At 37.0% G+C, this 27,690-nt stretch overlaps 1 protein-coding gene across 1 annotated transcript; it reads left to right on the top strand.

The window, feature by feature from the left end:
• The first annotated feature begins 272 nt into the window (after positions 1 to 272).
• PPP2R1B (protein phosphatase 2 scaffold subunit Abeta) lies at positions 273 to 25,997 on the top strand. The gene is made up of 15 exons (XM_044669357.1): positions 273 to 387; positions 1,425 to 1,515; positions 1,948 to 2,048; positions 4,547 to 4,779; positions 5,020 to 5,167; positions 9,006 to 9,161; positions 11,240 to 11,354; positions 11,729 to 11,799; positions 12,109 to 12,243; positions 12,797 to 12,970; positions 17,034 to 17,094; positions 24,004 to 24,158; positions 24,569 to 24,711; positions 25,233 to 25,324; positions 25,765 to 25,997. Exons 1-15 carry the CDS (start codon positions 274 to 276, stop codon positions 25,779 to 25,781), a joined length of 1,806 nt encoding a protein of 601 aa, XP_044525292.1. The 5' UTR covers position 273; the 3' UTR covers positions 25,782 to 25,997.
• Positions 25,998 to 27,690: the final 1,693 nt, after the last annotated feature.

The raw sequence follows: 27,690 nt of genomic DNA, 5'->3' as shown, positions 1-27,690 counted from the left end.
TTTGCTTCTCCGGACTCCGCTGGGGCTTTGAAGACAGCGCTGATCGAGTGAAGCTGAGACTAGCAGCTTCCTCCCGCTCCCGCTGTACTGAGAAAGGGAGACGAGGCTCCTCACAGGCCACCTCCGGAGGCGGGGCCTGGATGACAACGCGGTGCGTAGGGCGGGGCCTAAGCCGCTATGTGAGCGTGTGCGTGCGTGTGCGTGCGTGGGGCGGAGCCGGCGCTCTGAGCCAGAGGCGGCAGCGGCGGTGGCGGTAGCAGCCGGAGGAAGAACATGGCGGGTGCTGCGGGCCCGGGGAGCGGCCCTGGAGCCGCGGGCGGAGACGGAGACGACTCGTTGTACCCCATAGCGGTTTTAATCGACGAGCTCCGGAATGAGGACGTGCAGGTAGTGAGGCTGAAGCGAGACTTGAGGCCATTCCGGCGATTGGGGAACCCGAGGTTTGGACTGAGGCAGGAAGGCCCAGAGGGTTGGGAGGAGCAGCGGGCCTGAAGCCGGGCTGGACCGGCCCCGAGCTCGGGGTGGGAAACAAGAAACTGTCCCAGAGTTAACTCTTGCTACACGCTGGTGCCCTCGAAGTGCTTAATCCTGGCTCCGCAGGGCTCCCCGTTGTGCCTGGGGGGCCCAGCCCCGGAAGGCAGCTTCCACGGAAGACGCCTCCCAGTTTGTTTGACGCCTCGTGGGGGCTAGTCTGAATTCGTTTCACTTGGTTTGTGGGAAAACTGCCCTGGGTATCCCGGAAGAAACTCTGGACGGTTTCAGATTAAAGGAAAAAAAGACCTACACCATCAGGGGATCCTGATTTCAGATTAGGATCCTCTCTTCCCCTTCCCCCCCCCCCCCCAATTTGTTTGCTCTTTTCGTCCTCTACCTTCCTTTCCTCTTTCCCCCTCCCCCATGCAAAATGAATGATGTCCTGGGGAGAGCCGAGGTTAATTAACAGGATATCAAGTGGTCCTTGGAGTTGTAGGAGTTGAAATGTCCTGGGTTTTCAAATGGTGGAGCAGGTTAGGAGGAAGGAGGGATGCATGATCAGGCGAAATGAGATGTATATTCTCAGATTTCAAGGGAAATGACAGCAGTTGTCAATAATTATCATTTAGAACACTCCTGTCAAAATTTTCTTCTCTATTAAAATTCTCACTTGTTGAATTATGATCATCTCCCAGCCTTTCATTTTTCTTGTATCTTCCTAGAAAGTCTGACCACTCAACCTGGCAAATGTTTTCTTGTTATGTAGTCATACTAACCTGATTTCTGAAAACCTTTAATTTGAGAATAACCTCTCCAGTAATCTTAAATTGGAGGTTTAATTTTTGTCTTCCTTGACTTCACTTGCCCACTTACAACTTTTTCTTTTCTCTGCTTTGTTCTGGTTTCCTACTTGCATCTCCATGTAATGATTTATTTATTTTTTTAAATAGCTAAGGCTGAACAGTATCAAGAAGTTATCAACAATTGCTTTAGCTCTTGGAGTAGAGAGAACACGAACTGAACTGCTGCCATTTCTTACTGGTATGTTCATTTTGTTTTCTTAGAAAATGTGGGAATTTTAGTTTTTGTAGCATACATTTATTGATTTAGCCATTTCATAAGGATACATTATCAACAGTGTTACTGATTACTTATGTGGGCAAAATGGTATAGAAAGACACCATCTGCCTTTGCTCTAAATCAAATTACAATGATATGGACAGAAATATTCCAATCATATTAAGCAAGTAAAAGAATATTTACATGGTATAGAAATGGATGTTGAGCAGAGCTTGACTCAGTTCTAGGGGACATCTTGCTACTCTGTTGAAAGAAGGAAGAATAGCTGCCTTATGATTATAATTTGATTATGTTGCAATTTCAATGTCTAATTTGTTTCTCCTGTGTTTCATGTTGAGTGTTTAGCTGTTGGTCAGCTAACTGTTTATGAATATCCCATTGTTACTATTTTAGATACAATTTATGATGAAGATGAGGTATTATTGGCTCTTGCTGAACAGCTGGGAAATTTCACTGTCCTTGTAGGAGGTCCAGATTTTGCCCACTGTCTCCTGGTGAGTGGTTATGTGTGATCTGTTCTCTATATAATTTACATATTTTATTGGATAGAGATAGGAACTCCACTTACAATTTCTTTGATAAAAGGAACTTCCAGATAAAGGAAAAGGCTACCAGTTGGTACTTTTTCCCCTTTACCTTTAGTCTTAGAAACTAAAGCAGTTTGTAAAGCACTGAGAGGTTAAATGACTTGCCCAGGAACACATAGCCAGTTTGTTTTAGAGACTAGACATATACCTGGGCCTTCCTGTTCTAAGGCCTCCTTTCTCTTCTCTATTCTGTGCTTTATGTGGCTTAAATGATGTATTATTTGGAAGTGTATTACCCTCACCCCACTACCTGCAAAGTTGTATGTACTTTCAATGAAAGTTGGTTCATAATCATTTTGTGGGAAGATGATCACATTTCACTAACTGAGAGCATAAACAATACTCAATCAAAACCTACTACTTCAGGGCAGCTGGGTAGCTCAGTGGAGTGAGAGTCAGGCCTAGAGACAGGAGGTCCTAGGTTCAAACCCGGCCTCAGCCACTTCCCAGCTGTGTGACCCTGGGCAAGTCACTTGACCCCCATTGCCCACCCTTACCAATCCTCCACCTATGAGACAATACACCGAAGTACAAGGGTTTAAAAAGAAAAAAGAAAAAAAAAACCTACTACTTCAGAATCAATAGCTTCTTTGAAGCTACAGTAACACTTAAATATGGTTAAGACTACAATACAGAAATTTAGTTGGCTGGAAAGCTTATGACTTAGTAAATTGACTTCTCAACTTTGTAAAATATCCAAGAACTTGAGCCAATAGCTTCTCTGTTCTTTAATCAATCCTCCTGGGCTTATTTGTAAATTCAGAAGAAGGAGAACCTGAATTTAATTGTTTACATGAAAATAGTAATTTAAATTTCTCTCCTAGGTGTGTCATTCACCCTGGGAAACTTCAGAAACTTCATTAGGTTTTTTAAAATTGTTTTTGTCTTTGTTCTTAGCATTGACTTTGTAAAGATGGATGATTGTATATGTTTTTATGAGTAAGTCTTTGGTTTGGTTCTGGTTTCTCCATATATACATCTGAAAGGTACTGTTTTCCAAATTGATTCTTGAATGTTCTAATAGGTTTATCAAACTAAACTGTATCATGTGGTACAGCGGAGTCTGGAAAAACTGAGTTCAAATCCAGCTTTGGTCAGTGACCCTGGGCCAGTCACTTGACTCTGCCTCAGTTTTCTCATGTATAAAATGAGCTGGAAAGGGAAATAACATAAAACTCCAGTATCTTTGCCAAAAAACCTCAAATGGGTTCATGAAGAGTAGGACATGACTGAACAACAACAAATCATAGGATCATAGCCCTAGAGCTGAAAGGGGATATTAGAGGCTATTGAGTTCAAACCCTTCATTTTACAACTCAGGAAACAGGGTGTAAGTGATTTATCTAGGATTTCATAGCTAATTAAGTGCCTGAACTAGGATTTGAACCTAGATCTTCCTTACTATGGATACTGTGCTTTCTAATTTTGACTGTCAGTTTGGGACAAACTTCACTAAGTAGACATGCTCTTTATAACTTCACATCATTCTTCGAAAAATACTGCAGGTTTACCTTTCCACATTGTTTAGTAGAGCTGAGAGCATACACGTTAGTTTTTCCATATGAAGGTTACAAACTCAGAAGCACAGAGATTTGTAGGAGGTCACATGGTGCTTCTAGAGCTCTGGACTTTTAGAGCAATCCTGCAGAAATTATTTACCTTTCCTATGACCATATCATAATTAATGATGCCTTTTGAAATGACCTTTAGGGTTTTTTCTGCTATTTCCAGAATAGCAGGGAGATTTTCCTTTTGTTTATGACATTGGCCTTAAGTTCTTTATTCAGCTTTCCTGACAAAGTGTCCTTGTGATGGATGACTCTCAGATAAGGATTTGGAGTATAGTGTTGCAAGGCAGCTGTTATGCATTAGGAATATTTGATGGAATGGATAAGTGGAGGCTGTGGGGCTAATGTTGAGGGTGATGTTAGTATCACCTATACTTCTGGGAATGGTGGGCTATAGACTGAGTACTATATAGTACCTAAAAGAGATTCATAAAGAAAAATGTTTCTTTTTTTGTAAATATTACATTTTTTTACTTATCCTTGTTGAAATATGTATTATATTTTTAACCTATATTCGGCTATATGTCTTTTAAACTGCTGTTCACCTCAGTAGTATTAATATTGTGGCAAGTCTCTTTCACTGTGTCATTTGTAGACACCATCTGTGAATTGCCATCTGGGACATGAGATCTTGGCTATCCTACAGAAGTCGTGTCTTGAGGTTGGACACACCTTATATTGGCACTGTGAAATCAAAGCTACCATTTGATGTTATATAGTTAAAGTTCTGGTTACATGTTCCAACTCCCTTCAGTCACTACAAAAGGTGATACTCTGCTGCTTCCAACCTGATTTCAGTAAGTTTTCTTTGATTTTTCCTTTTTGGTTCTCTCTCAGCCTCCTTTGGAAAGTTTGGCAACCGTGGAGGAGACTGTAGTTCGAGACAAGGCAGTGGAGTCCCTGAGGCAGATCTCCCAGGAGCACACTCCTGTTGCTCTAGAAGCCCATTTTGTACCTCTTGTGAAACGCCTGGCCAGTGGGGATTGGTTCACTTCTCGCACCTCTGCATGTGGGTTGTTCAGTGTTTGCTATCCCAGGGCTTCAAGTTCTGTCAAGGCAGAAATTAGACAGTAAGATGTGGTATCTTTTCACTTATTTTGGGTTGTTGGGAATAAGTAATTGAAATCTATAATTTCATCCATGAGTACCCTAAAGGAATAATGGGAACAATGATGAATCTTTTGCATGTAATACTCCAAAATCTAAGCATTGGTATTTTTTCCACTAACGGGAAAGATTCTGAAATGCATTTTCTGATTATTATAGTAATTTTTGGAGAAGAAACACATTCAATGTTTTGTTTGCTGCAGGCACTTTCGTTCCTTATGTTCTGATGACACTCCAATGGTTCGACGTGCTGCCGCTTCTAAACTGGGTGAATTTGCAAAAGTCTTGGAACTAGAAAGTGTTAAAAATGAAATTGTTCCATTGTTCACTAATCTAGCTTCAGATGAACAGGTAAATATAAGTTATTATCAAGATATAAACTTGGGTCAGTACCTTCTTCCCTCTTTTATGTTTCAGGAATCTCTTGGTCTAGAGAGAATAAGTGACTTGCTTGTTGCCAACAAATCTGGACATATTTTAACACAATGAATGAACTTGTTTCTTCCTTAGGAAAATTAAGATTTGTATATGGCATGGATTAGTTTAGCTCATCTTAGTGCTCATGTGTTAATTTTTTTTTTAGCAATTTCATGTCGTTTTCACTCTCCTTCCCCAAACAGGAAACAAATTTACAGGGCAAAAGAAAGGAAGGGTCAAAGAGAGGAAATGGGAACTATAATTAGGAGGGTGGAGCAAAGCTGTAAAACATAGTAACATAGCTTTATATTGTGGGACAGTGAAATTTCCTGTATTTTGGGTTTGCTGCACATAATGTTTCAGAATCTGGTACATGGTAAGTGTCAGACTCATTGACACTATAGCCTTCCATTCTAGTGTTTAAAATTTCTTAGTATTAGTATAAGGAACTGCAAATTAAGAATATAGCCTTTTTTTTGTCTAACATGTCTAGGTTTTGATTCTCTAGAAAATTATTATAACCCTATAGATAGCTGTCAGACTAGTTCTTAGAGATCTGGCATTGGCAAGAGGGTGCTGATAATTTTTTAATTTGGTTGCTATTCATATTTTAACTCTTAAAACTGTCCCCACATTAAGGGGAGATCAAAATAGCTCAGATTAATTGAACCAAGAAACACTGGATCCTCCTTGTCAAGGAACAGATAAGAGAAAATAAAGTAATAGTTAAAAGCATTGGCTCATTTATGAAATGTTACAAGAGAATTGATTACAAGCATTACTGTCTCAAAACAGTTGAGGAAATAAGCTTATTGATATTTTAGCATGAAACTCAACCAAGTTCAATGATTCTGAGAACATTTGCAAATGAAACTGAAAGGTAATGAAATGGAGCAGTTAGGCCAGTGGCATGGAGGTTGTGCCATGGAGAGTCTAGATAGATAGGTATTTGATAGAGAGGTTTTTCAAATGCTTACACTTAACAGAAGAAGTTGCATTAATTATATTGTGCCCCAGGGTACTATATAACCTTAATATGAAATCCATAATCATTTGAAAGAGATTGGCTTAATCATCCACATATTTAAAGCATGGTAGAATCCCCAGATTATGAAATGAAGTTATATGAGCAGCCTGTTGCATTAGTCAATAAATATATATATATATGTTTTGGACAGGTCTTAGAGCCCTGATGGCAAACCTATGATAGGCATGTCAGCACTGACATGCGTAGCCATTTTTGATGACACGTGACCGCATGCGGCCGCATACAGAGAAGTATGTTATTTAAACTATAAATATCATGAAATTGTTTTTTTTTTTCTCAAAGTGACACACCACTTGTGTTATGCTCAGTTTTTTGGTGAATTTTGACACACCAATCTCAAAAGGTTGCCCATCACTGTCCTAGAGATATATAATAAACTAGACATAAAATTAGTAGGAGAAGCCTTTGAGACTGAAAAGTATTTGAGAAAATGAGGAATCCAAAGCTCATCTTTTTAACATTAGTAGTTGCCATGTGTTGTATGGCTACAAATAAATCATTCAAGGAACATTAATTAATATGTCAGCTACTACACTAGGGTCTGGGGAAACATGAAACAGTTCCTTGCTCTGGAATAGTTTATATTCTATTGGGGAACACAGCATTTTACATTTATAAGTATGTAAAATGTATACTGAATATATACTATGTATTTGTATGTGTATATCTACATATCTTTTATATAGATATATAAAGGTAATTTTTTAAAAAAGGAAAAATGTATTAGAAAGTGAGATCGAGAAAAACTTCACACGTAGAAGGTGGTACTTGAGGTGATCCGAAACTACAGATTCTGAGAGATGGAGGCAAGGAGAGGAATAGCTTTCCAGGCATCAGGGAATAGCCTATTCGAAGGCATAGAGATGATACATGAAATGTAGTGTATATGGAACTTTAACAAAATCACTTTGACTGGAGTATGGAATGAATAAAGGGAAGTAAAATATAATAGGTTGGAGCCAGGTTATGATGGGCTTTTAAGTGCCAAATAGAGGAGTTCATAATAGGGAGCTACTGAAGTTTAAACAGGGGAGTGAGGTGGTGCTTTTAGGAAGATCACTTTTTTAGCCATTTGGAGAATAAGTTGAAGAAGGGGGAGACATGAAGCAGGAAATCAGTTAAGATCAGTTATTTCTGTAATCAAGGTAAGAGGCAATAAGTCTGATCTAGGGTGGTGGAAATGTGAGTGGAGAGCAAGGGACAGATGGAAATGATATTGATGAGGTAGCTGGGTGGCACAGTGGATAGAGTGCCAAGCCTGGATTTGGGAGGACATGAGTTCAAGTCTGGCCTCAGACACTTTCTGGTTGTGTAACCCAGTAACTTCTGTTGTTACTGGGACAGAAAGTAAAGGTTCAAAAAAAAAAAAAACCAAAGGGAAAATGAAGAGTCAAGGTTATCTTTGAGGTTTTGAACCTCAGTTACCTGGAAGGAGAATATTGTCTTCTTGACACCAATGATAGAAATAGGGAGATTTAGAAATGAAGAAGGTTTGGGGGAAAAGATGAGTCTTTTTGGACATGTTGAGTTTGAAGTGCTTATAGGACATCCCTTTAAAAATGTCTAAGAGTGATACAGGAGTGGCATCAGGAGAGAGACTAGAATGTGTAGTTTTGAGTGTTATTTATGTAGTGATGATGGGAGCTGATAAAGTCACCATGCATGCAGAGAGAGGAGAACCAAGGACAGAACCTACATTTGAGATCTGTTCACAGATGGTGGTCTAGTATAGGGAAGAAGCAAGAGAGAACAATGTCCAGTAGAAGAAATGGTGTCAAAAGAATCAGATACTTCAACGTTCAAGGAAGTTGAAGATTGAGAAAAAGCCGTTAAACTTGGCAATTATGAAGTCATTGGTAAATTTGGAGGAAACAGTTTCAATTGAGTGTTAAGATTGGAGGTCAGATTGTAAATGGTTGAAGAGTAAAAAGTGGAAGTGGAGGAAAAGAGAGTTGGAAACTTCTAGGAGTGGCTATACAGAGGCAAAAAGTCAAATGAGAGGGTTTTGTTTTTTTTTTTAAAGGATGGGAGGAGATTGTGGACAAAAATTGTAAGCAAAGATCCAATAAAGGAGAAATTAAAGATTAGATAGAGGTATGATTTCAGAATTAATCTGCTAGATAGGAGTAAGAGTACCATTAATAGAGCAGAGGCTTTGGAGAGAAAGGAGAATCACACAGAAGAGAGGGGATGTTGTCAAGGGGTTTGAGGATATAGAGAAGGAACTCCGTGGGAATGGCCCTCATTTTCTCATTAAAGTATAAAATGAAGTTCTTTGCTGAGAGAGTTAGTGTGGGAATTTTCAGGAGAGAAAAAATGTTTGAAGTTGTTGGATTGAGTTGCCTTCCAGCACCAGTCCACAGCATACCAATAGGATTGAAAATACTCAAGGAAGATCCCTAGCGCAATGAGTAGATGTTCTGCAGCATTTACATAGATACATAGATGAGAATTCACATAGAATGAATTAGGTTTGGGGTGGACTGTAATCACTAGTAGAAATTGCTATACTGATAAAACTGCAAATCTGATGAAAACAAGGATCTTATATCTATATGTACAGTGTTTATATATTCTGCTTCCCTAACTAAATTAGAAGAAACTTTTAAGGTAGAGTATAGTTTTATTTTTTATATTGCTAATATTCTTTAAAAAGTAGCATACAGACAGATATACATTAAATATTACTGACTTGACTAACAACATGAATTTTTTTTCATTCAGGATTCTGTGCGTCTTCTAGCTGTAGAAGCATGTGTCAGCATTGCTCAGTTACTATCCCAAGATGATCTTGAAACTTTGGTGATGCCTACACTCCGTCAGGCAGCAGAAGATAAGTCTTGGCGAGTTCGTTATATGGTGGCTGACAAGTTTTCAGAGGTAAAAGCACTGTATGTAACTAAATATTAAATAGGAAGGCATGAGTGTTTTGGTGTAGCTTTTGAAAGCTCCAAGTTTCCAATATCTCAGACAGAAAGAGCCTTAGAGTCCATCTATTCCAATTAGTATTTGGACAAGAATCCCTTCTCTACCATAACCTGCCAAATGATCATGCAGCCTTTGCTTAAAAACTTAACAATGAGCAGAAACCCACTACCTCTTAAAGCAGCCTATTCTATAGTTAGGAAGTTTTTACTTACATCAAGCCTAGTTTTATCTTTTTTGCACATTTTTAGTTCTGTCCTCTTAGATCAAATAGAAGGAAATGAATCCCTCTTTTGCTTGGCTGCCTTTGCAGATAGCTAGTATGTCCTTTCTATCTTCTTGTTTCCATTAATATCTTCCATTTTTCTAGTTGCCTTTTTCTGGATTCTGTTTAGCTTATCAGTGGCTCATCCTAAAACGTGGTGTTCTTACTGAACTCTTAATTCAGTTGATTATTATTAATTCACTAACATTAATTCAGATAAATTCAGTAGATTTTTATTAAAAGTCTGTAATGTAGGGGGCAGCTGGGTAGCTCAGTGGAGTGAGAGTCAGGCCTAGAGACAGGAGGTCCTAGGTTCAAACCCGGCCTCAGCCACTTCCCAGCTGTGTGACCCTGGGCAAGTCACTTGACCCCCATTGCCCACCCTTACCAATCTTCCACCTATGAGACAATACACCGAAGTACAAGGGTTTAAAAAAAAAAAAAGTCTGTAATATGCAAGACACTCTGCGAAGTGTGAGGGAAAATTTGCAATGAGAACAGATCCAACACTTGCCCTTGTGGAACATACATGATCTAAAAGATGAATATAACATGTAAATTCAGAGGACAAGTGTAAACAAAGTGCTATCCTAAGTCTAAAATGGGAAAGATGATTAAAGATTTATACTTTGGGGGCATTTGAACTGGACTTTAAAGGATAGGTAGTCTTAAGTGGGTAAAAATGAGTATTTGGAGCAGGATGGTGAAGAGAAGAAAGAATAAATACTTATAAGTTTTATGGAATTACAATCAAGAAGACTTAGTGAATGTAATGGGATATGAAAGAGAAAGCAAGGTTTTTGATATGGGGGCATAAAATGATGAAGTTAGAGGAACAATTTTTTTTTTAAATAAACCTTTACCTTCCATCTTGGAGTCAATACTGTGTATTGGCTCCAAGGCAGAAGAGTGTTAAGGGCTAGGCAATGGGGGTCAAGTGATTTGCCCAGGGTCACCTAGCTAGGGAAGTGACTGAGGCTGAATTTGAACCTAGGACCTCCTGTCTGTAGGCCTGGCTCTCAATCCACTGAGCTACCCAGCTACCCCCAGGAACAAGTTTTTTGAGGAAGGATAAGGTTGACTTTGGACTTTTGATGGGTTTGAGGTGTTGGAATTGGAGATATTCTATAACCAGTTAGAGATGCATATCTGGAGCTTAGAACAGAGGCCAGTGTAGGAAATGGGGATTATGGACAGTAAATAGTTAAAGCTAGGGGAATGAAAGAGTTTTACAGAGGAAAAGAGCAAAAAATGAGAGAAGGGGGCATGAGCAAATCTATTATGGAATACTCAACAGGTGTTTGATGTTAGGAAGAGGAGATGGAGAGCCAGTGAAGGTTGTGGGTTATGGTAGAAATAGCACTGTATTTCAAGTCTGAAAATCTACATTTAAATCTTGGATCTGTCATTTACTAGTTGTGTGACTTGAGCAAACAAACTAGTCTCTCTGGGCCTAAGTTTTCATATCTGTTGGATTTGATGATATCCAGTGTCCATTTTAGTTCTGAGAGAAATAGGTGGATGAGAACAAGAAAAGACAATTGTTATTGTCCTTAAAGATCTCAAGCTAACTTATTAGGTGAAGTTTTTGTGACTACCTAGAATTGAGAAGAGAGAGTAGGTAAAATAGAGATAGAGGCATATGTTCTAGGTGAAAGGCAAGTTACAGTACTTTTTTATGCAGTCTTTTTTATTCTATTTAAGTCATTCACTAATAAAATGCACACATTTAAAAAAAATTTTTTTTTATGCACACATTTTTTGATAGCTTCAAAAGGCAGTGGGTCCAGAAATCACCCAAAATGACCTAGTCCCGGCTTTTCAGAACCTCCTTAAAGACTGTGAAGCAGAGGTCCGAGCTGCTGCGGCCCACAAAGTGAAAGGTAAAGAGTAAGCTCAATGGTGCTTACACCATTGGGGCACTTGTTCATGCCCTTTATGCTTGTTTTTATTTCCAGAAAGTGTTTCCTAAATAGAGAGGATTGTATGCAATATGCAAAAAATATCAGATATTGGCAAGATATTTAAAACAAGTCATTGCATTGTCAAGCTTAAGAATATGCGACTAGAAGATGAATGGCAGATCAAAGGAAAAATATATTGAGTAATCTCCCCTGCCCTCCCCCTCAGCCCTTGCTTGCTTGCTTAGATATATAAAATTGTTTGGCTTTTAACTTTTGATGAACTTCTTGAGTAAGTTTATTTACTTCTGTGTAATTGATACCAAGCAAACATTTTCTCTTTTTATACCCTTTAGAACTTTGTGAGAACTTGCCTGTTGATGGTAGAGAATCTATAATTATGAATCACATTCTGCCCTTTGTTAAGGTAAGAATAATGTTGGTTTATTTTTGTTGTCTCCTAAACACTCTTTTAGCTCTAGCATGGGCATAGGAATAAAGTATTTTGTGCAACATTTCAGTGTAGGCATTCCTTATTTCTCATGTTTTTACAATTACAACAAAGTGCTTTACCACCTTTTTGTATGTGCTACCTAATAGAAAGAGGAAACACTGTGAACTAAGGAATACTGAAACAATGTAGACTTCAAGCTTCTCAGAATTGATATATAGAACTATTCTACTTGGTGTACAATAAACTGAAAGGATTTTAATATATATTTTTAAATTTTTTTAGGAATTAGTATCTGATTCCAATCAACACGTCAAATCTGCTCTAGCTTCTGTAATTATGGGATTATCTACCATTTTGGGCAAAGAGAACACCATTGAACACCTTCTACCTCTTTTCTTAGCTCAGTTAAAGGATGAGGTGAGTCTAGAAATTTATTAATCCTATATGTTTGCTAGGGTCATATTTTTTTTTTAAACCCCATACCTTCCACTTTAGAATTGATGCTGTTTATTGGTTCCAAGGCAGAAGAATGGTAAGGGCTAGGCAATGTGGGGGTTAAGTAACTTGCCACGGGTCACATAGCTAGGAAGTGTGAGGCCAGATTTGAACCTAGGCCCTCCCGTCTCTAGGCCTAGTATGTTGCTGAATTTAAATTCTTCAGTGATATTTTTGGCTATAAATAATTTTGGATGACTTTAGTTGTTTAATTTTTTTATCACATACTTTTTCCTTTCAATAATATGTGATCTTGATATGTGGAAATTACTCAATGTTGCATCTACTGTTCTGTATATCCTTTAGGCCATAATTCCTCAAATTTTATTTTTACGACTGTGATCTTTAATGTTTAATATTTTCTTTACTTTATACTAATTGGACAAGCTCATCCTATAGTGGAGATTTGAGCAATTAAGCATTTTTAAATTTAAGTTGAACAATTATTTTCATTTTTTTGGTTTGGCACTTTTAGTGTCCTGAAGTCCGTCTGAATATCATCTCTAATTTGGACTGTGTAAATGAAGTGATTGGTATCCGTCAGCTTTCTCAGTCTCTCCTTCCTGCCATTGTGGAGTTAGCTGAAGATGCCAAGTGGAGAGTACGATTGGCTATCATTGAGTACATGCCATTGTTGGCAGGTCAGCTGGTGAGTGTTATATGTTACTATTTTTTGGTAGTAGATTGAGAGAACAAAGACAATGGATCATTTTAGGCAATTGGCACATATGTAGGGGGATGAAGACTTGATTTAAAAGCCAGGTAGATGCTGAGTTCAAGCCCTACCTCTGACACTTATTGGTTGCATGACTGGGGCCATTCACTTAAACTAGTGACTAGGGAGTTCTGTAAGATAACAGTTTGCAAATCACTTCTTTATCTTTATTAAGGGAGTTTCCTCAATAGACATTCTCTTTGTTGATGGAATTTATAGTTCCAGTCTATAATAGGTACAAATAGTTCATATTGTGTTCATTCTAATTATATAAGGAAGAATTGAATGTCCCCTTTCCCTTATTGAAGTGTTATTTTTTAGTTCTTCAGTAGAAATTCTATGTATGTTTAAATATTTATATTTTAAAAGAAGCAAATGTATAGTTCTGGTTAATCATATTACATTAAAGGTTTGGCATATTTTGTTGTTTTTCCAGCTTAAGAATTTCTTTATCAGCTGAGAGGGAGATGAGAATAGCATGTTGAATGATAGAATTGGGTTACAAAAATACCTTTGACTGGAAATAATCTGATATTTTATTGATATTAAATTCTTGTACTTGGATTAGAATAATTGATAGTCCCAGTTTTGGGGATGAGACATGGCTAAGTTCATGCGAAAAAGACCTACCTTTTTTAGATACTTAGAGTTCAATATGAGTGTGATAACAGCCCCCCAAAAGGCAATGTAATCTTAAAGCTAATAGAAAATATAGTTTTTAGATTGGTAGAGGTGATAAACCTATTGTACTCTTCCCTGCCCCTCATTTTAATTTTCATCTTGAATATCATGCTTAATTCTCTGCATTTTAGAAAGGATCTGATAAAAGCCATAGTTCATTTGGGTTGGTATGAGGGCAAGGCGGAAATTTTTCCTGAAGAAAACATAGGAAAACACACTCTTGGTATTCTAATATTTGGTTGGTTTTATGAAAAAGAGAATAAATACTTGCTTTGTTTCTTCTCCAAGGGCAGAAGTGGAATTGATGGAAGACGGGGAATCAGATTTTAGCTTAGTACAAATGAAGTTCTTCCTAACAGAACTATTTTTTTTAACATTTATTAATATTCATTTTTAACATGGTTACATGATTCATGCTCCTCCTTTCCCCTTCAACCCCCCCCCCCCGCACCCCCCCTACCCATGGCCGATGCGCATTTCCACTAGTTTTGTCATGTGTCCTTGATCAAGACCAATTTCCAAATTGTTGGTAGTTGCATTGGTGTGGTAGTTTCGAGTCCACACCCCCAATCTAACAGAACTATTTTAAGAAAAAAAGATTGCCTTGGAAGATAGTGGGTTTTCTGAAAATGGGGAGCTACTCTGATAAGAGTATAGGTAACCTCCTTGGGAGGATTTTGTTGTAAGAAATTCATGCTCTGAGATTCCATGATTTTGCCTTATAGTAGGTAGGGATAAGGAGATTTTTTAAGTTTTTGACCTTTGTTTAGAATAGCCTCCCCCCATCCCCCCCCTTTTTTTTTGGTCATACTATACTTAACCCTTAATTGAGGCTATTTTCTGTTTAAAGAAAATTGAGAAATGACCATGTTATGGAAATAGTGATGCTACATTATGTTGTCTATGCTAATGACCACATTATAACTTTGTGGATATGGATTTTTGCAGGTTCTATTGTTTTTTAAAAAAACTAAAAATTCCAAGCTTTTCATTTCTAGCTATGCCTTATCTTACATTTGTGTGTATGTATATACATGTAATTTATACATGTACACAAATCAAAGATATCTAATCAAAAGAGAATATCCCTCCTGAGTTTTAGAGTAAAACCTGAAAAGAGGAGATAGTTTATTATTTTAGTGCTACAAGTGATCTATTTTTTCTCTTACTTTCAGATCAAAAGATTTAGGATTTATTTTTCCTTCTTAGGCCCATATCCACATTTTGGAGTATTTATCCCTTAAATGTGACTTTTAGAGATACACTAATCTTGTTGAACTTTGAAGTGAACCACTTTTCAAGACTATCCTTTTGGGGCCCAGTGTTGCACACTCCCCTTTCTGCCTGGGAATCTAGCTTCAATCCATTGTAATTCCTTAAGTCCCACAGAAGGAATCAGCTATTCTACGAGGGGTTGAAGCTATTACCCAAAAGACTAAAGGAGAAAATTGGTGTTATTTCCTTTCAGTGTCTGATCCCATAGCAAGATAGTCTTCTGTGAACTTGAACAGGTAGCTGGTCAACCTAGTTCTGACCATATATGGTAGAAAGAGGAGGTTGAAAACCACAGATCCTTTAATACTCAGCTTGTCAAGTCTCTCTTGGTAGGTTTGAGACTGAACCTTGCTTATGTGTTTGCTTAGTTGAAATCCAGGAATTGGCAATAAGCATAGACTATTTATGGAACCAAAGCCATGGGTGACATTTGACAGTCATAATCTCTGGTTGACTTTTGCCTTCCTTAGTCACATTATGAATGTTTTTCATAATTTCTTATGTATTAAATGATTGTTCTTCCTAAACTATTTTTCTTATTTGTAAAGCTTTTTAAAGGTAACTATCCCAGAGAAAAGTAACATGCTATAATGTATTAGATAGCTTATTTTGAAGTCAGAAAGACCTGGTTCCAAATCTCATCTCTCCTCACACATACAGTGTGTGTGACTCTGGGGAAGTTACTTGTCAATGCACCAGCCAATTCTCTAGACAGAGTCGCAGAACAGTTTCTGATCTGTACTAGTAGAGGAAATATTCTCCCTTTAATCATAGGTCTGACTAAAAAATGAAACATAAAACATCAACCCCTAAATTCTAATTTGCCAAGAATTTAAAACATAGATATCAGTGAAATTCAAATAAGATTTGAGGAAAATACTGCAAGATATTATAGCAGCATGGTATGAAAAGAAGGTATATTTTCAAAGCTGACAGTCATTTAAGTGTGTGGCAACATAGAAGCTCTACTTTATAGTATCCTTAGGCTATTTTTAAAAATTGTTACTGTTTACAAAGGGCCAAAGTCCCAGTCTTGCATCGAATTAAAATTTATAATGACCAGAAAATTCCTTGAAATTCATCAGCATCAACCTGCATTTATTGAGTACTTCCCCTGTGCCATGCAAGAGAAAGGCAAAATTATGGTCCCTGCTCTCAGAGACCTCAGTTCTAATGGAAGAGTCAACATGAAAGATATATATGTGTGTTAATATGAGGAAATTCAGTAGCACTAGTCACAAATGACAGTTTGGTGTTAAGCATTTAATTATCTATAGGGCAGGGGAAAAATACTTATCAAAAAAGAGGGCAACATAGGTATTATGAGTTGAGCAGCTTCAGTAGTCTTCCTCCAAAGGTAGGTAGCCAACTGACTATTTCTAATCTGTACTCTGTTTTCTCAAGAACAGTCAACTAAAACTACGAGAGAATATGGTTCAGAAATTTAGCAGAGTTTTCTTGCTCATTTCTTTTTTTCTCTTCTCTCATGACTATTTTTCACCCTTTTGGGAATATCATTTCTCCTTAAACTCATTTTCATCTTATTTCATCATATATTTTCATAATTTCATCATGTTTTCTTTCTCCCTTTTCTCTATTTCTATCACTATTTTCTTCTCTTCCACCCTTTCTCCTATCCTTTTCTCCTCCCCTTCCTTTTCCCATCTTCCTTCTTTGTTTAAGAGAGCTATGTGCAGCAGGGCAGAGTGGAAAGAGTGCTGGACTTGGAGTCAAGAAGACTTGGCTTCAACTTTTCTATCCTGATATTTACTAGCTATGTGTCTCTAAATAAGTCAATCAACTTCTACACATCTTAGGCAGCTCCTTAGGAGTGATTCGGCTATAGGTTGTGAACTGTGATGGTGGAATGAGTTCCCACACCTTGAATTTCCTATGCCACCTAAATCTCAGACCTTTAAATCTAAAACCTAAATCTCAGTGCTTTAAATTTCTCAGATCATAACTTGGTATAATGTAAATAGATTATCTTATTTCTTGGATTGGGATGGTTGCATATTAACTGACCTCTCTGTATATATAGGGTGTGGAATTCTTTGATGAGAAACTGAATTCTTTGTGTATGGCCTGGCTTGTGGATCATGGTAAGTAGAAGTTCAGAATAATCAGATAATGAAAAGCAAATTTTATTTGCTTTTTCTGAAAAGTTTTAAGCCATTCATATTTCCTTTTTAGAAAGAAGCCCTAGAATTCTAGACCATGAGTTTTTTTGTGTAACATTGAGATTATGATGAATGGCTTTGATTAAAGAAATTTTTGCTTTGACTGGATAAGACTGCTTAATATTTCCACTTTTTTCCTATTCTTATATTCCCTTTTTTGCCCTTTGAGGTACATTAGTGGTTCCCAAACGTTTTTGGCCTACTGCCCTCTTTCCAGAAAAAATATTACTTAGCACCCCCTGGAAATTATGAAATTATTTATTTAACTCAGAATAGAATGTAATACAAAAGAAGTGTGGCCATCACCGCCTCTCTGGATTGCTGCAGCACCCACCAGGAGGTGGTAGCGCCCACTTTGAGAATCACTGGGGTAGATTGTCTTTCTTCCTTTCTCTTACTTAATACCTATCATACCTCTAACATTTTCCCTCTAACATACATATGTGTACATGTACATGCACATACTGATACATTTTGATTGTACTATCATCAGTAGTTACAGTACTAAATTTATAGGGAAGACAGACAAAAAGTAGAAAAACAAGATACTTGGACCATTTTAAGTCATAAAGAGGTATAAAAAATAGAACAATTATCTAACATTGTGAATCTTAGTGGTTGAAGGGAAAATTTGGTTGAGCCTTGCAAAGAAAGTAGGGATGAGTTTCTTGTTTTACCGTTAGACCTAAGACAAAAAAGGATCCTGAGGTGGGCCTAGCTACTAAGTAGTAGTAACTAGACATTGAGATCCTATTGGCATCCATTGGTTGGAGAGGAAAACTCTTTGCCCGTGCTGATAGGTATAGCTAGACTCATATAGGAAGTGAATATGTCGTGGTAGTTTTGGGCCCCACCCTTGAGCAGTCTTAGAGCTTTGTGAGCAAAAGATGGCTCCCTAATATGTTAGTACAGTGATGGGCAAACTATGGCCAGTGGGCCAGATGCAGCCCCCCTGAAATGTTCTATCCGTTACACAACATTATTCCTAATCTGACGAATACAATGAGTAGGATACAATACAAAAGAGTTGCCTTATAGACTGACAGATGAGCATTTCCTTTCCTTTGGCCCCCTCTTTAAAAAGTTTGCCCATCACTGTGTTAGTAGAATCAACTTTTATACCACACTTTGGAAAATGCAATGGGTTGTTGTCCTCTGAAAGAACCCAGTGGTCAATAGTGGGATATTTTTGAAGAAGATACACATGGATTTTTGTGTTTATATGTATGAAATGGATATGATACTTATGTGCAGGCATATTTGTATCTGTTAGAGTCCATATGTAGTTGAATAACTAGTAGAGCTTGTCCATCAGTATCTGGGAGAGCCTACAAATGGATAGTGAGTGGTTCTGGAATTGAAGAAAAGAGTAGATTTGATATTAGAAAAGTTCTATGACCCCATACTTCTCTTGAAACAATCTTTTAATATCAATACTCTTTGATAATAAGGTACTGCTTCGAGTTGTGGAATACCATAGCTCCCTAAAGATCGATACCAAGTCTCCCCAAAAAGATAATGAAAAAGTAACTATATGGTGAGCTTGAATAGGCTGCCATGCATAAATGCTGGCTCAACTTAAAGTAAAATCATCAGAGAACCTATATGATCAGAAAAACCATATATGACAAGAGAGAAGAAAGACTAATGGATAGTCTGTGGTCTTCATTAGTATCTAGACAATATGAAGAAAGTTCTTATGTTGGGTGAACCTTTATGATGAATTTATGGGAAGACATAAAGATTTGATTAGGAGGAATAGCCATGGATAATTTGCAGTGTGCATGGCTGAAGTAAATGTCCATATCAGTAGCATAGTAGATACATTGGAGTATTGAGAAGGTATATAATTAAAAGAATGAGAGAATTATATAAGGAAGATAGGTGAATATCTGTGTATCTGCATATGTGTGTATTTATATATGTATTGTCAGGGACTGTTACAATGGATTAAAAAGATTAACTTCCTTTGTCTTAGAGTATAACCTTAATCCCTGATATTTCCCCTAGAAATGGCCTTCTGTCCAATCAAAATCTGTTGATTATTTGTCCCCACTTTGATTTGGAATTGCCTAGCCTGCAGCTAATATAAGCCCTTTCCCCCCTTTTGCTTTGTACTTGTAGAATTAGTGATAGCAGTCTCTGGTTTGGAAGGTAGCTCCTGAGTCACTTTAATTATAAACATTCTAGGCCAGTATGGCGAACCTATGGCACAGGTACCAAAGCTGGTATGCAAAGCGCTCTCTGTGGGCACTTGGCCACCGTCCTAACTCTTCCCACCCCAAGAATTCATTGCTAGAAAGGCAGAGGGACTTGGGTGGAGCTGCTTCTCCCTCTCCCCTCCCCACTCCCCATGACATTTTTTCACATTCCCCCATCCCTCTGCCCAGCAGCCCAATGGGAATGCTTCCTCCTTCCCTTGTTTGGGATAAGAGGGTGGGAGGGGCAGAGTATACCCAGCGGGTGGGGTGGGGTGGGCACTGCATTTGGTCTGGGAGGTGGTGGGGGCAAGGCCTGGCACTCCATCTCTAAAAGGTTTGCCATCATTGTTTTTGGTATATATTGGAAGTATTACATAGTTATCATTGGCAAAATATATTTTTGGAGGTAACATGTATTGTGTTAAACATTTTAAGTGAAATATTCTTGTTACTTTGTTCTGGCTTTGGTGTACAATAATAACTTTGTTCAGATCTTCATCTGAACAAAATTCATGGATACTAAGTAATCAAGATATGGGTCATTTGTTGCCAAATTCCTTGCCGAAACTGTTTCTGTAGGATTCCCCCTCTTATCAATTTGGCAACAGTGCCCCCCCCCCCCAAAAGGGAAATAAAATTAGTCTGGCATTACTTGTTCTTGTTGAAATCGTGATGACTTCTTGTGAGCATTTCTTTTCAGTGTTCTTACTAAGCCTTTCCTTTAATAGTATTCTGGAATTTTGCCAGTATTTAATGCCCAGGTTACTGACATACATATAGTTTGCAGATTTTGTCCTTTTCCTTTTTTCCTTATCCTTTTCCTCTGGTTTTTGGTTGCCTTTCCAGTCTCTAGGATCTTTCTGATATCACTGGTAGTAGCTTAGCAGCCACATCTGCCAATTCTATCAGTGGCTTATGATATAGTAAACTCACCAAGAGTAGCTAGCTATTCTCTATTATCTCCTTACTATCTTGGATATCATCTCTCTCTTAGCTGCTTTTGTTTTCTCTTTTTAGACCAGAAGTAATTTTCTTTGGCAGAGAAAGTTGAAAGAAACAATAATTAAGCATCTCAGCCTCCCCCACCCCCACAATTAGTTTTCATTAAGGCATTAACCCTATACAAAGGCTCTACCCTTTCTTTGATCCTCTTTCATTAAAACAAACACGTTTTTATTGATTTTAGTTTTCTTGATCAGCTTTCATTCATTATGAATGCTAAGCATTCCTAACACTGAACCATTTTATTTCTTTAAAGTGCCATTTTATGCTTTTGTACTCATCCTTTTTTACTTTGGTCTTCTATCTTCTGCCCTTGGTTTTTTACAATTTGAATTTGGCGGTGTGCTCCTTATGCTTCCACATTGGTTCCTCTTTTGCCAGTTATTTTTGCTTGATGGTCCTTAGAATTTCATGAAATCTTGAGTGTTATATTTTATCTCATTTGTTAATTTGAGGACCCTATGCTTCTTCTTCTACTAGGAACACTAGAAAATAGAAATCATATGGTTTGTACTCTCTTCAGAACTTATGAGACTTGAAATCTTCTTCTCAGACCCCACTGGTAAAGGATATTTTTCATATTGGGCCAAGTGAACTTTGCATGTGCTTTTGAATTAAATGCTTCCCTCAACTCCTGGTTGTCACTTAGTTCACATCTTTGTTGAACACATAAATTAATAAAACGACCTATAAAGTAGCAAGAGAATGTAGTGGGCAGGAGGTAGATAGTTTGATGAATCAGGATAAAACTTGGTCCTGGGCATGTGTTGGTCATTAGTTGTTGACTCATTGTAAGAATTAGTCTATGTTTTACTCCCAGTTTCCTCATTTTAAAGAATCTCAAGCTGGAAGAGCCCTTTGTTCAACTGTGTCATATCAAAAGAAACTTGAACTCAGAAAAGAGTAAGTCATTTGTTCCAGGTTACCAGGTACTAAGCATCTACTTGAGTGTTCAAACCAAGGTCTCCTGACCCAGAATCCAACATTCCTTCTGCTGACCTGGCAGGAATCTTAGAAGTCACAGACCTGCTCTTTCCTTCCTTATATCAGAGGTCCCAGGTAGAAGAACTAGGATTTATCTACTAAACTTGATGACTTAATGTACAGAGACCCTTGTGAACTTTAGAGCTGCCCAGCATCACTCACTCATGTCCCTGAGGCAAACCGTGCTGCATGAAATGAATGCAAGGCCCCTTCTTGCTCCTGGAAGGCTCCACCCTCTGCATAAAATGAATAGACACCTAGCTGCTCTTCAGTCACAGCATCTTTTGTGTCTTTCCCTTTCCATTCTTGTCATTGTTCTAGAATATCCAGATTCTTCCCAAGTCTCTGAATAACAGTATGCATGGAAAGAACACCTTATTCAGGATGGCTAGGTAGCATAGTGGACCAGAGTGGTAGGCCTGGAGTTGGGAGGATCGGGGTTCAATTCTGGCCTCGGACACTTCCTAGTTGTGTGATCCTGGGCAAGTTACTTAATCCTCATTTGCCTAGCCCATGCCACTCTTTTATCTCAGAATTGTTACTAAGGCAGAATGGTAAGGATTTTAAAAACATCATTGGACTCAGTCCAGAAAACATTGACTTTGAAAAGCGTAGTGACCTTGAACAGACCATTTGATGTCTCTGAATCTCAAGTTTCTTTATCAGGAAAATAATAGATACTTCATATGGATTTTGCAAGGATGAGATGAGATTCTGAAAGTAAAATGCTTTGTAAGTATTGAAGTGTGCTGTATAAATGTCAATTGTTGATGATAATACTCTTTAACAGCTCCCTAGTTGTTGGCTTCTCTGACTTCCAGTCTTTTCCAATTTGAGCTAAATATCAGAATGATCCAGTTTTTACTAGGGTCTTCCTTTAAAAAACATGTTGTGATCCTGTTCTTTGCTTTAAAGAAACCTTTGATGGTTTCCCCTTTTCTACTTTATCAGTATGACTTAAATCTTCCATTATCTGCCCCCCAGCCCTACCCAACAAAACTCATTTTTTACTATTTCCATAAGCTTTATGAGGGCAGGTACTTTTTCTTAATTATAATTTTATCTGGGCCAGCTAGGTTTCACATTGGATAGAGTGCCAGACCTGGAGTTGGGATGAACTCGGTTTAGATCTGGCCCCAAGACACTGCCTAGCCGTGTGACCCCAACCCCAATTGCCTAGCCCTTGCCATTTCAATGTCTTAGAATTGATAGTAAGACACAGAAGGTAAGGGTTTAATTGTTGAATGAATGTGCAAATAATCATTCCGCACTCTATCAGAAATAAATCATAATCATTTCCACCTCCATGCTTTTGTTTATGGTATTCTTCTGTTTTTGGGGTATTCTTTTCCTATCCAAATTTTACTTATCCTTTAAGGTTAGTTTACTGTTTCTATGAAATCTGACTCTTCTAGTCTTCCTTGATATTTTTTCAGTTTTGTTATTCTGAATTTGGCAAACATTAACAAAAACAAACATTTCCATATATACAGCACAGAAGAGAAGATGAAACCATGTGTCTTATCTATAGTTTACATTAAAAAGCAAGATAAATTCAACATGATTAATTTCAAAGCTCTCTGACTTGTCTGTGACTCCTTTTGAACCTCCTGTTCTCTTCTGTACATGAAAAAAATGCTACAATGGCCCTCTTTTCTTTTTGGTATCCCTTGCTAGTCCCTATCTCCACTGAAAGCCTGTGTAGGAAACAGTCATAGACACGAAAAACATCCACAGATTGACCATGCTTGAAAATTTATAGCTCAGCCTGCACCTCAAATCTTGTCTCCTCCAACCAATCAGGCAGGAGGGTAGTATGCCTCGTCTTTGATGCCCTAGAATTTTGGCTGATTATTGATTGCATTGATCAGACCTTTTTAACATTTTTCAGTTGTTTTTTTATCCTGTTACAGTTACTGCTTAAATTATTTTCCTGTTTCTTCTCACATTACTCTTCAGTATCTTGCCAGATTCCTCTGTATTTGTCCCTTTTGTCATTTCTCACGGTGCAGAAACATTTGATGACATTCATTTACCACAATTTGTTTAGCCATTTCTCAATTGATAGATTCCCCCTTAGTTTCCAGTACTTTGCTACAATAACAACAACAAAACCCAATGCTGCTAATGAATATTTCTGTTTGTATAGGCCCTTTTCTTTTTTGGATGTCAGTACAGTTATAGATCTAGTAGTGGTATTATTGAATCAAACCTTTTTATAGCTCTGTAACATTAAATTTGGCATTTAATTACATAAGTTTTTGTGTCTTGTGATTTTATTTCATGCTTTCAATCTTATGACCCCCTACTAGATTGTAAATTCCTCGAGGAATAGGGACCTTATAATATATTTCTACCACATCTCTAACAGTGCTAAGCAGTTGGTTGTCATTCAGTAAATAGTTTTTGATTAATTGATGAGTGGCATGGCTGTTTTGCATAATTTCCCTTGGGTTTACTATGGTTCTTCTGAAAGGAAATTAATTATATATATCTATAAGAGAAAAGGAACTTATTGTGAGGCAAACCTTAAAGTATGTAGCATTATAATGTGATAGTAAATTTGTTTGCAGAAAAATCTTGTGTGTGATTATTAATAAAATATATTATGGACTTATTCAGAATATGTTCACATTTCTTCTAGTGTATGCAATTCGGGAAGCTGCCACAAACAACCTAATGAAACTGGTAGAGAAATTTGGTGCTGAGTGGGCCCAAAATACCATTGTTCCCAAAGTACTAGTGATGGCCAATGATCCTAACTACTTACATAGGATGACCACTTTATTCTGTATTAATGTAAGTATGGCGTGCATGTTATTGTAGAAGCAGAACATTAAATAGATCATTCAAATTTTTTTTTTTTTTTTGCAAATTCAGGACGCATTTGTTTTTGGAATTGTTGAACCTTTCTTGTTGAATTGTTGAATGAATTGTTGAACCTCCTTGAATCTTCCCATGTATAGAATGTACTAATCTTGTACTAAATGATCTCAAAGGCCCTTTCCAGCTCTTGAAAATTCTTTGATTTTTAGAGTGCCACCTACTATCCCGTGTGCATTGATGATTCACAGCATAGAAACTTAGTTTTGTTTGTCAGTAACTTAGCTATTTATTTTCTTACCTTTGTAATTGAAAGTTTCATTAAATTCTAGAACTGTTACCTGGAAGGGTTTTTTTTAACTTGATGGTTTTTCCCTTTTTTTAAGGCACTATCTGAAGCCTGTGGCCAGGAAATCACAACTAAGCAAATGCTACCCATTGTATTAAAAATGGCAGGAGACCAAGTAGCAAATGTTCGTTTCAATGTGGCCAAATCTTTACAAAAAATTGGTCCAATTCTAGATAACAGGTATGATTTTTTTAATGTTTCCCTTTTTTTTATGTAATTTTTAGTTTGGATTTAGTATGAAGTGCCTTTGAGTTTAATTTGTAGTTTCCCAAAGAGAAAGTATAGAATGGAAAAAGCAGTGATTTAGTGCCAGAGCTCCTGGGTTCAGTTGCTACTTAGGGAGTCTGTGACCTTGGGCAAAACTCTTCCCCTTTCCGAGCCTACTTTCCTCATCTTTAAAAAGAAAGAAGTTGTTGTTTGATTATAAGGGGGTTTTACTAATCATTTAGGAGGTCCATTCTAACTTTCTGTAACAAGACCTCCAGACCTCCATCGAAAAGAACAGAAAATTACTTGATTCTGAAGATAGCTATATTGACAGTTTCTTTGGGAATTAAATTAGTTCATATTCATCAGATATTTATTATAATTTTTAAAAAACCTTCTCCTTTCTGATCTTTGAAGAAGCCAGAATTTGTACCATAATTAAATAGATATTTTTATAATAGACTACTTACTTTAGTAATGCTCTTTTGTTTTAGTGCATTGCAATGTGAAGTCAAGCCAGTGCTGCAGAAGTTAGGGCAAGATGAGGACATGGATGTCAAATATTTTGCACAGGAAGCCATAAATGGTAGGTGTCTCTCTTTTTGTGCTCTGTTTTTCACTACTTGTAGGACATAATTCTGTTTAGATGCTATGAACATTATTTGGAGAGGTGCCTTTCCCTATTCTGGGTGAAATAATTGATGACCCTTGGGCAGACCACGCTCTTCATGTTCTATCATTGCCTTTTCATAATGAATATGCTCAGTGTACCTTTGTTCTAGGACATGGTTAAAAAAAAAAAGATTCTTGATAATAAAAGCAGCAGGAAAGGATAATTATATTTTAATCTTAATTAATAAACAAGTTAATTTCTGAATGGCCTAGTATAGAATGAAGGACCTGACCAGGTTTGAGAAGTTTATACTTTATGATGACATGTCTTTCTTATTTTTTGCATAGATAGTATATAAACCTTTGTCATTTTAAATCTGTATCACTAACTGTATTTTATTTGGAATTTTCCAGTTCTTGCCTTGGCATAATGAAGAACTAGAGGAAAAAGATTTTATTCAATTCTTATCACAGATTTCTAGTCAATGTGTTCTTAAATGGGATGCGGAAAAAAAAAAAAAAAGGAAAACCTTCAAGATCTCATCCAAGCAAATGGCAGCAACTGTTACAAGAAATCAGATTTCAGTGACTTGATTTTCTCAAGATGAAATGGGGTTATTTTTTTAAACTTGTTTTCTTTGCTAGGATAATTACTTAAGCCATTCTTATGGTTTCTGACGAATTCTCAGCATTCAGTATAGTCAACTCTCAATTATCCACCAATGTGTTATTCGTGGCAATTTCTGTCTAGCCAAGTCCTGGAGACTTCTTGTCAGGGCCAAATTGGGGACAGGAGTGGGGTATGGGTGGAATTGAACCTGGACTTGGAGTTGAGTCAGTGTCTGTGTTTTTATGTGTTTGTCTTAGTGTCCCTCTGACTACATTCCAAAGTTAAGTACACGTGATTTAATATGAACTGTTATTTTATACCTCATTTCTCTATTTGTGTGGATAATTGAGATTTGGCTATAATAGAAGTCTCCTTTTACTGGATGATGGTGACTTTCATCAGTGTCTTGTGAAAGGGCTATGTGGAAACACAAGTTTAATGTATTGGTTGCTTTGGTTTTCATTTGCTTGATTTTGACTGTAATCATGTCATTCAGAAACCAAATACAGAAACATATTGCTGCTTATTGTTGTGATGTTGAAACCTGACTGTGTTGAAGCTCATTGGTGTGAATACACTTAGAAATAATTCTCTTTCTTGTCTGAGAAACCTTAAATTTAGTGCCTACTAGTAAGCAGTAGTTTTTCCCGTTTCATTGTGAGATTTCACTTTTGTATTTCCCAAGAGTAAAGGAACATGGGTTTAATACTGTGTGGATTTCCTATATAAACTGGTTCTGCTTCCAATAATGTTAAGATCCAGTCATTGATACTGTACAGTAACTTTTCATACTGAAGTTTCATTGCTCTCTTTTTGATATGGTGATGTCTTTTTATAGCTTAAAATTTGTTTTTCTGCATCAACAGTAAAACCTCATTAATTCCTCTTGGAATTTGTGAAGATGGATTCAGTAGAAGGGTTTGCTAAAACAAATTACCTGTGTATATCAGATGGAAGGAAGCATTTTTGAACTATTTAAGAAGACAATCTTTTCAAGCACTCTCAAGTCCTTTAAAAGGACCCATTTCAGTTGTTTGGCCCCTGATACACTAATTACTGATCTTTCTTATTATATAAAAGTGGGTCCATTGAGAGCTCTCCTAGGCAATATTTTGTTAGCCTAGTTTGAGTTACTTTGTGTACTTGAAAAATAATAAAATTGTATTTCATTAAAAATTTGTACAATTTTAAATCTGTAAATTTCTAACTGTATTCAGATTTTTCACTAACAAATTTATCTTCCTCAATTTGAATTAGGGAGGTTTTGCTGCACTATATTTTTCTTTAGGGTGAGACTAGCTATGTGGTTTGCTGATTTTTTTCTTTCTTTTTTTTTTTTTTTGGTTTTGTTTTTGGGCTAATTTAATTCTTAACTTTTTTAAAAACTCATTAGCTTTACCTATCCTGGTTTTGTGAAACCACTCAGAATCCTTAGTGACTTTGTATATTAAAATAATTACACAAAACCAAATTCTGACAAAGTACTTTCAAATTTGTCTTAACTCCATTGAAAACATTATTTTATGTTTGTGTTTTGACTGTCAAAGTGCCTTTTTAAAAGAAGCCTTTACTTTTATTTTTTGTATTTAATCTTAAAAATATTTTAGAATTTTCTGTTTTAGTACCTAATTAGACTCTCACTAATGACATTTTGAATCTGACATCATATTCACATGATTTCATGTGTGAAAGAAGTAACTATGATGTTTAAATTCCAGAGATTGTGATGT

The sequence above is a fragment of the Gracilinanus agilis genome, chromosome 3, assembly GCF_016433145.1.
Source record: "Gracilinanus agilis isolate LMUSP501 chromosome 3, AgileGrace, whole genome shotgun sequence".
NCBI lineage: Eukaryota > Metazoa > Chordata > Mammalia > Didelphimorphia > Didelphidae > Gracilinanus > Gracilinanus agilis.
Note: the sequence above shows the minus strand (reverse complement) of the source record. Positions and strands in the feature narration are given on the sequence as shown.

Bases quoted from the DNA above. Each gene is read 5' to 3' on its own strand.
- PPP2R1B (XM_044669357.1), top strand. From the start codon at position 274: ATGGCGGGTGCTGCGGGCCCGGGGAGCGGCCCTGGAGCCGCGGGCGGA. The intron at 12,971-17,033 runs GTGAGTGTTATA...CTGTATATATAG, and splicing joins CATTGTTGGCAGGTCAGCTG to GGTGTGGAATTCTTTGATGA. The intron at 24,159-24,568 runs GTAAGTATGGCG...CCTTTTTTTAAG, and splicing joins CCACTTTATTCTGTATTAAT to GCACTATCTGAAGCCTGTGG.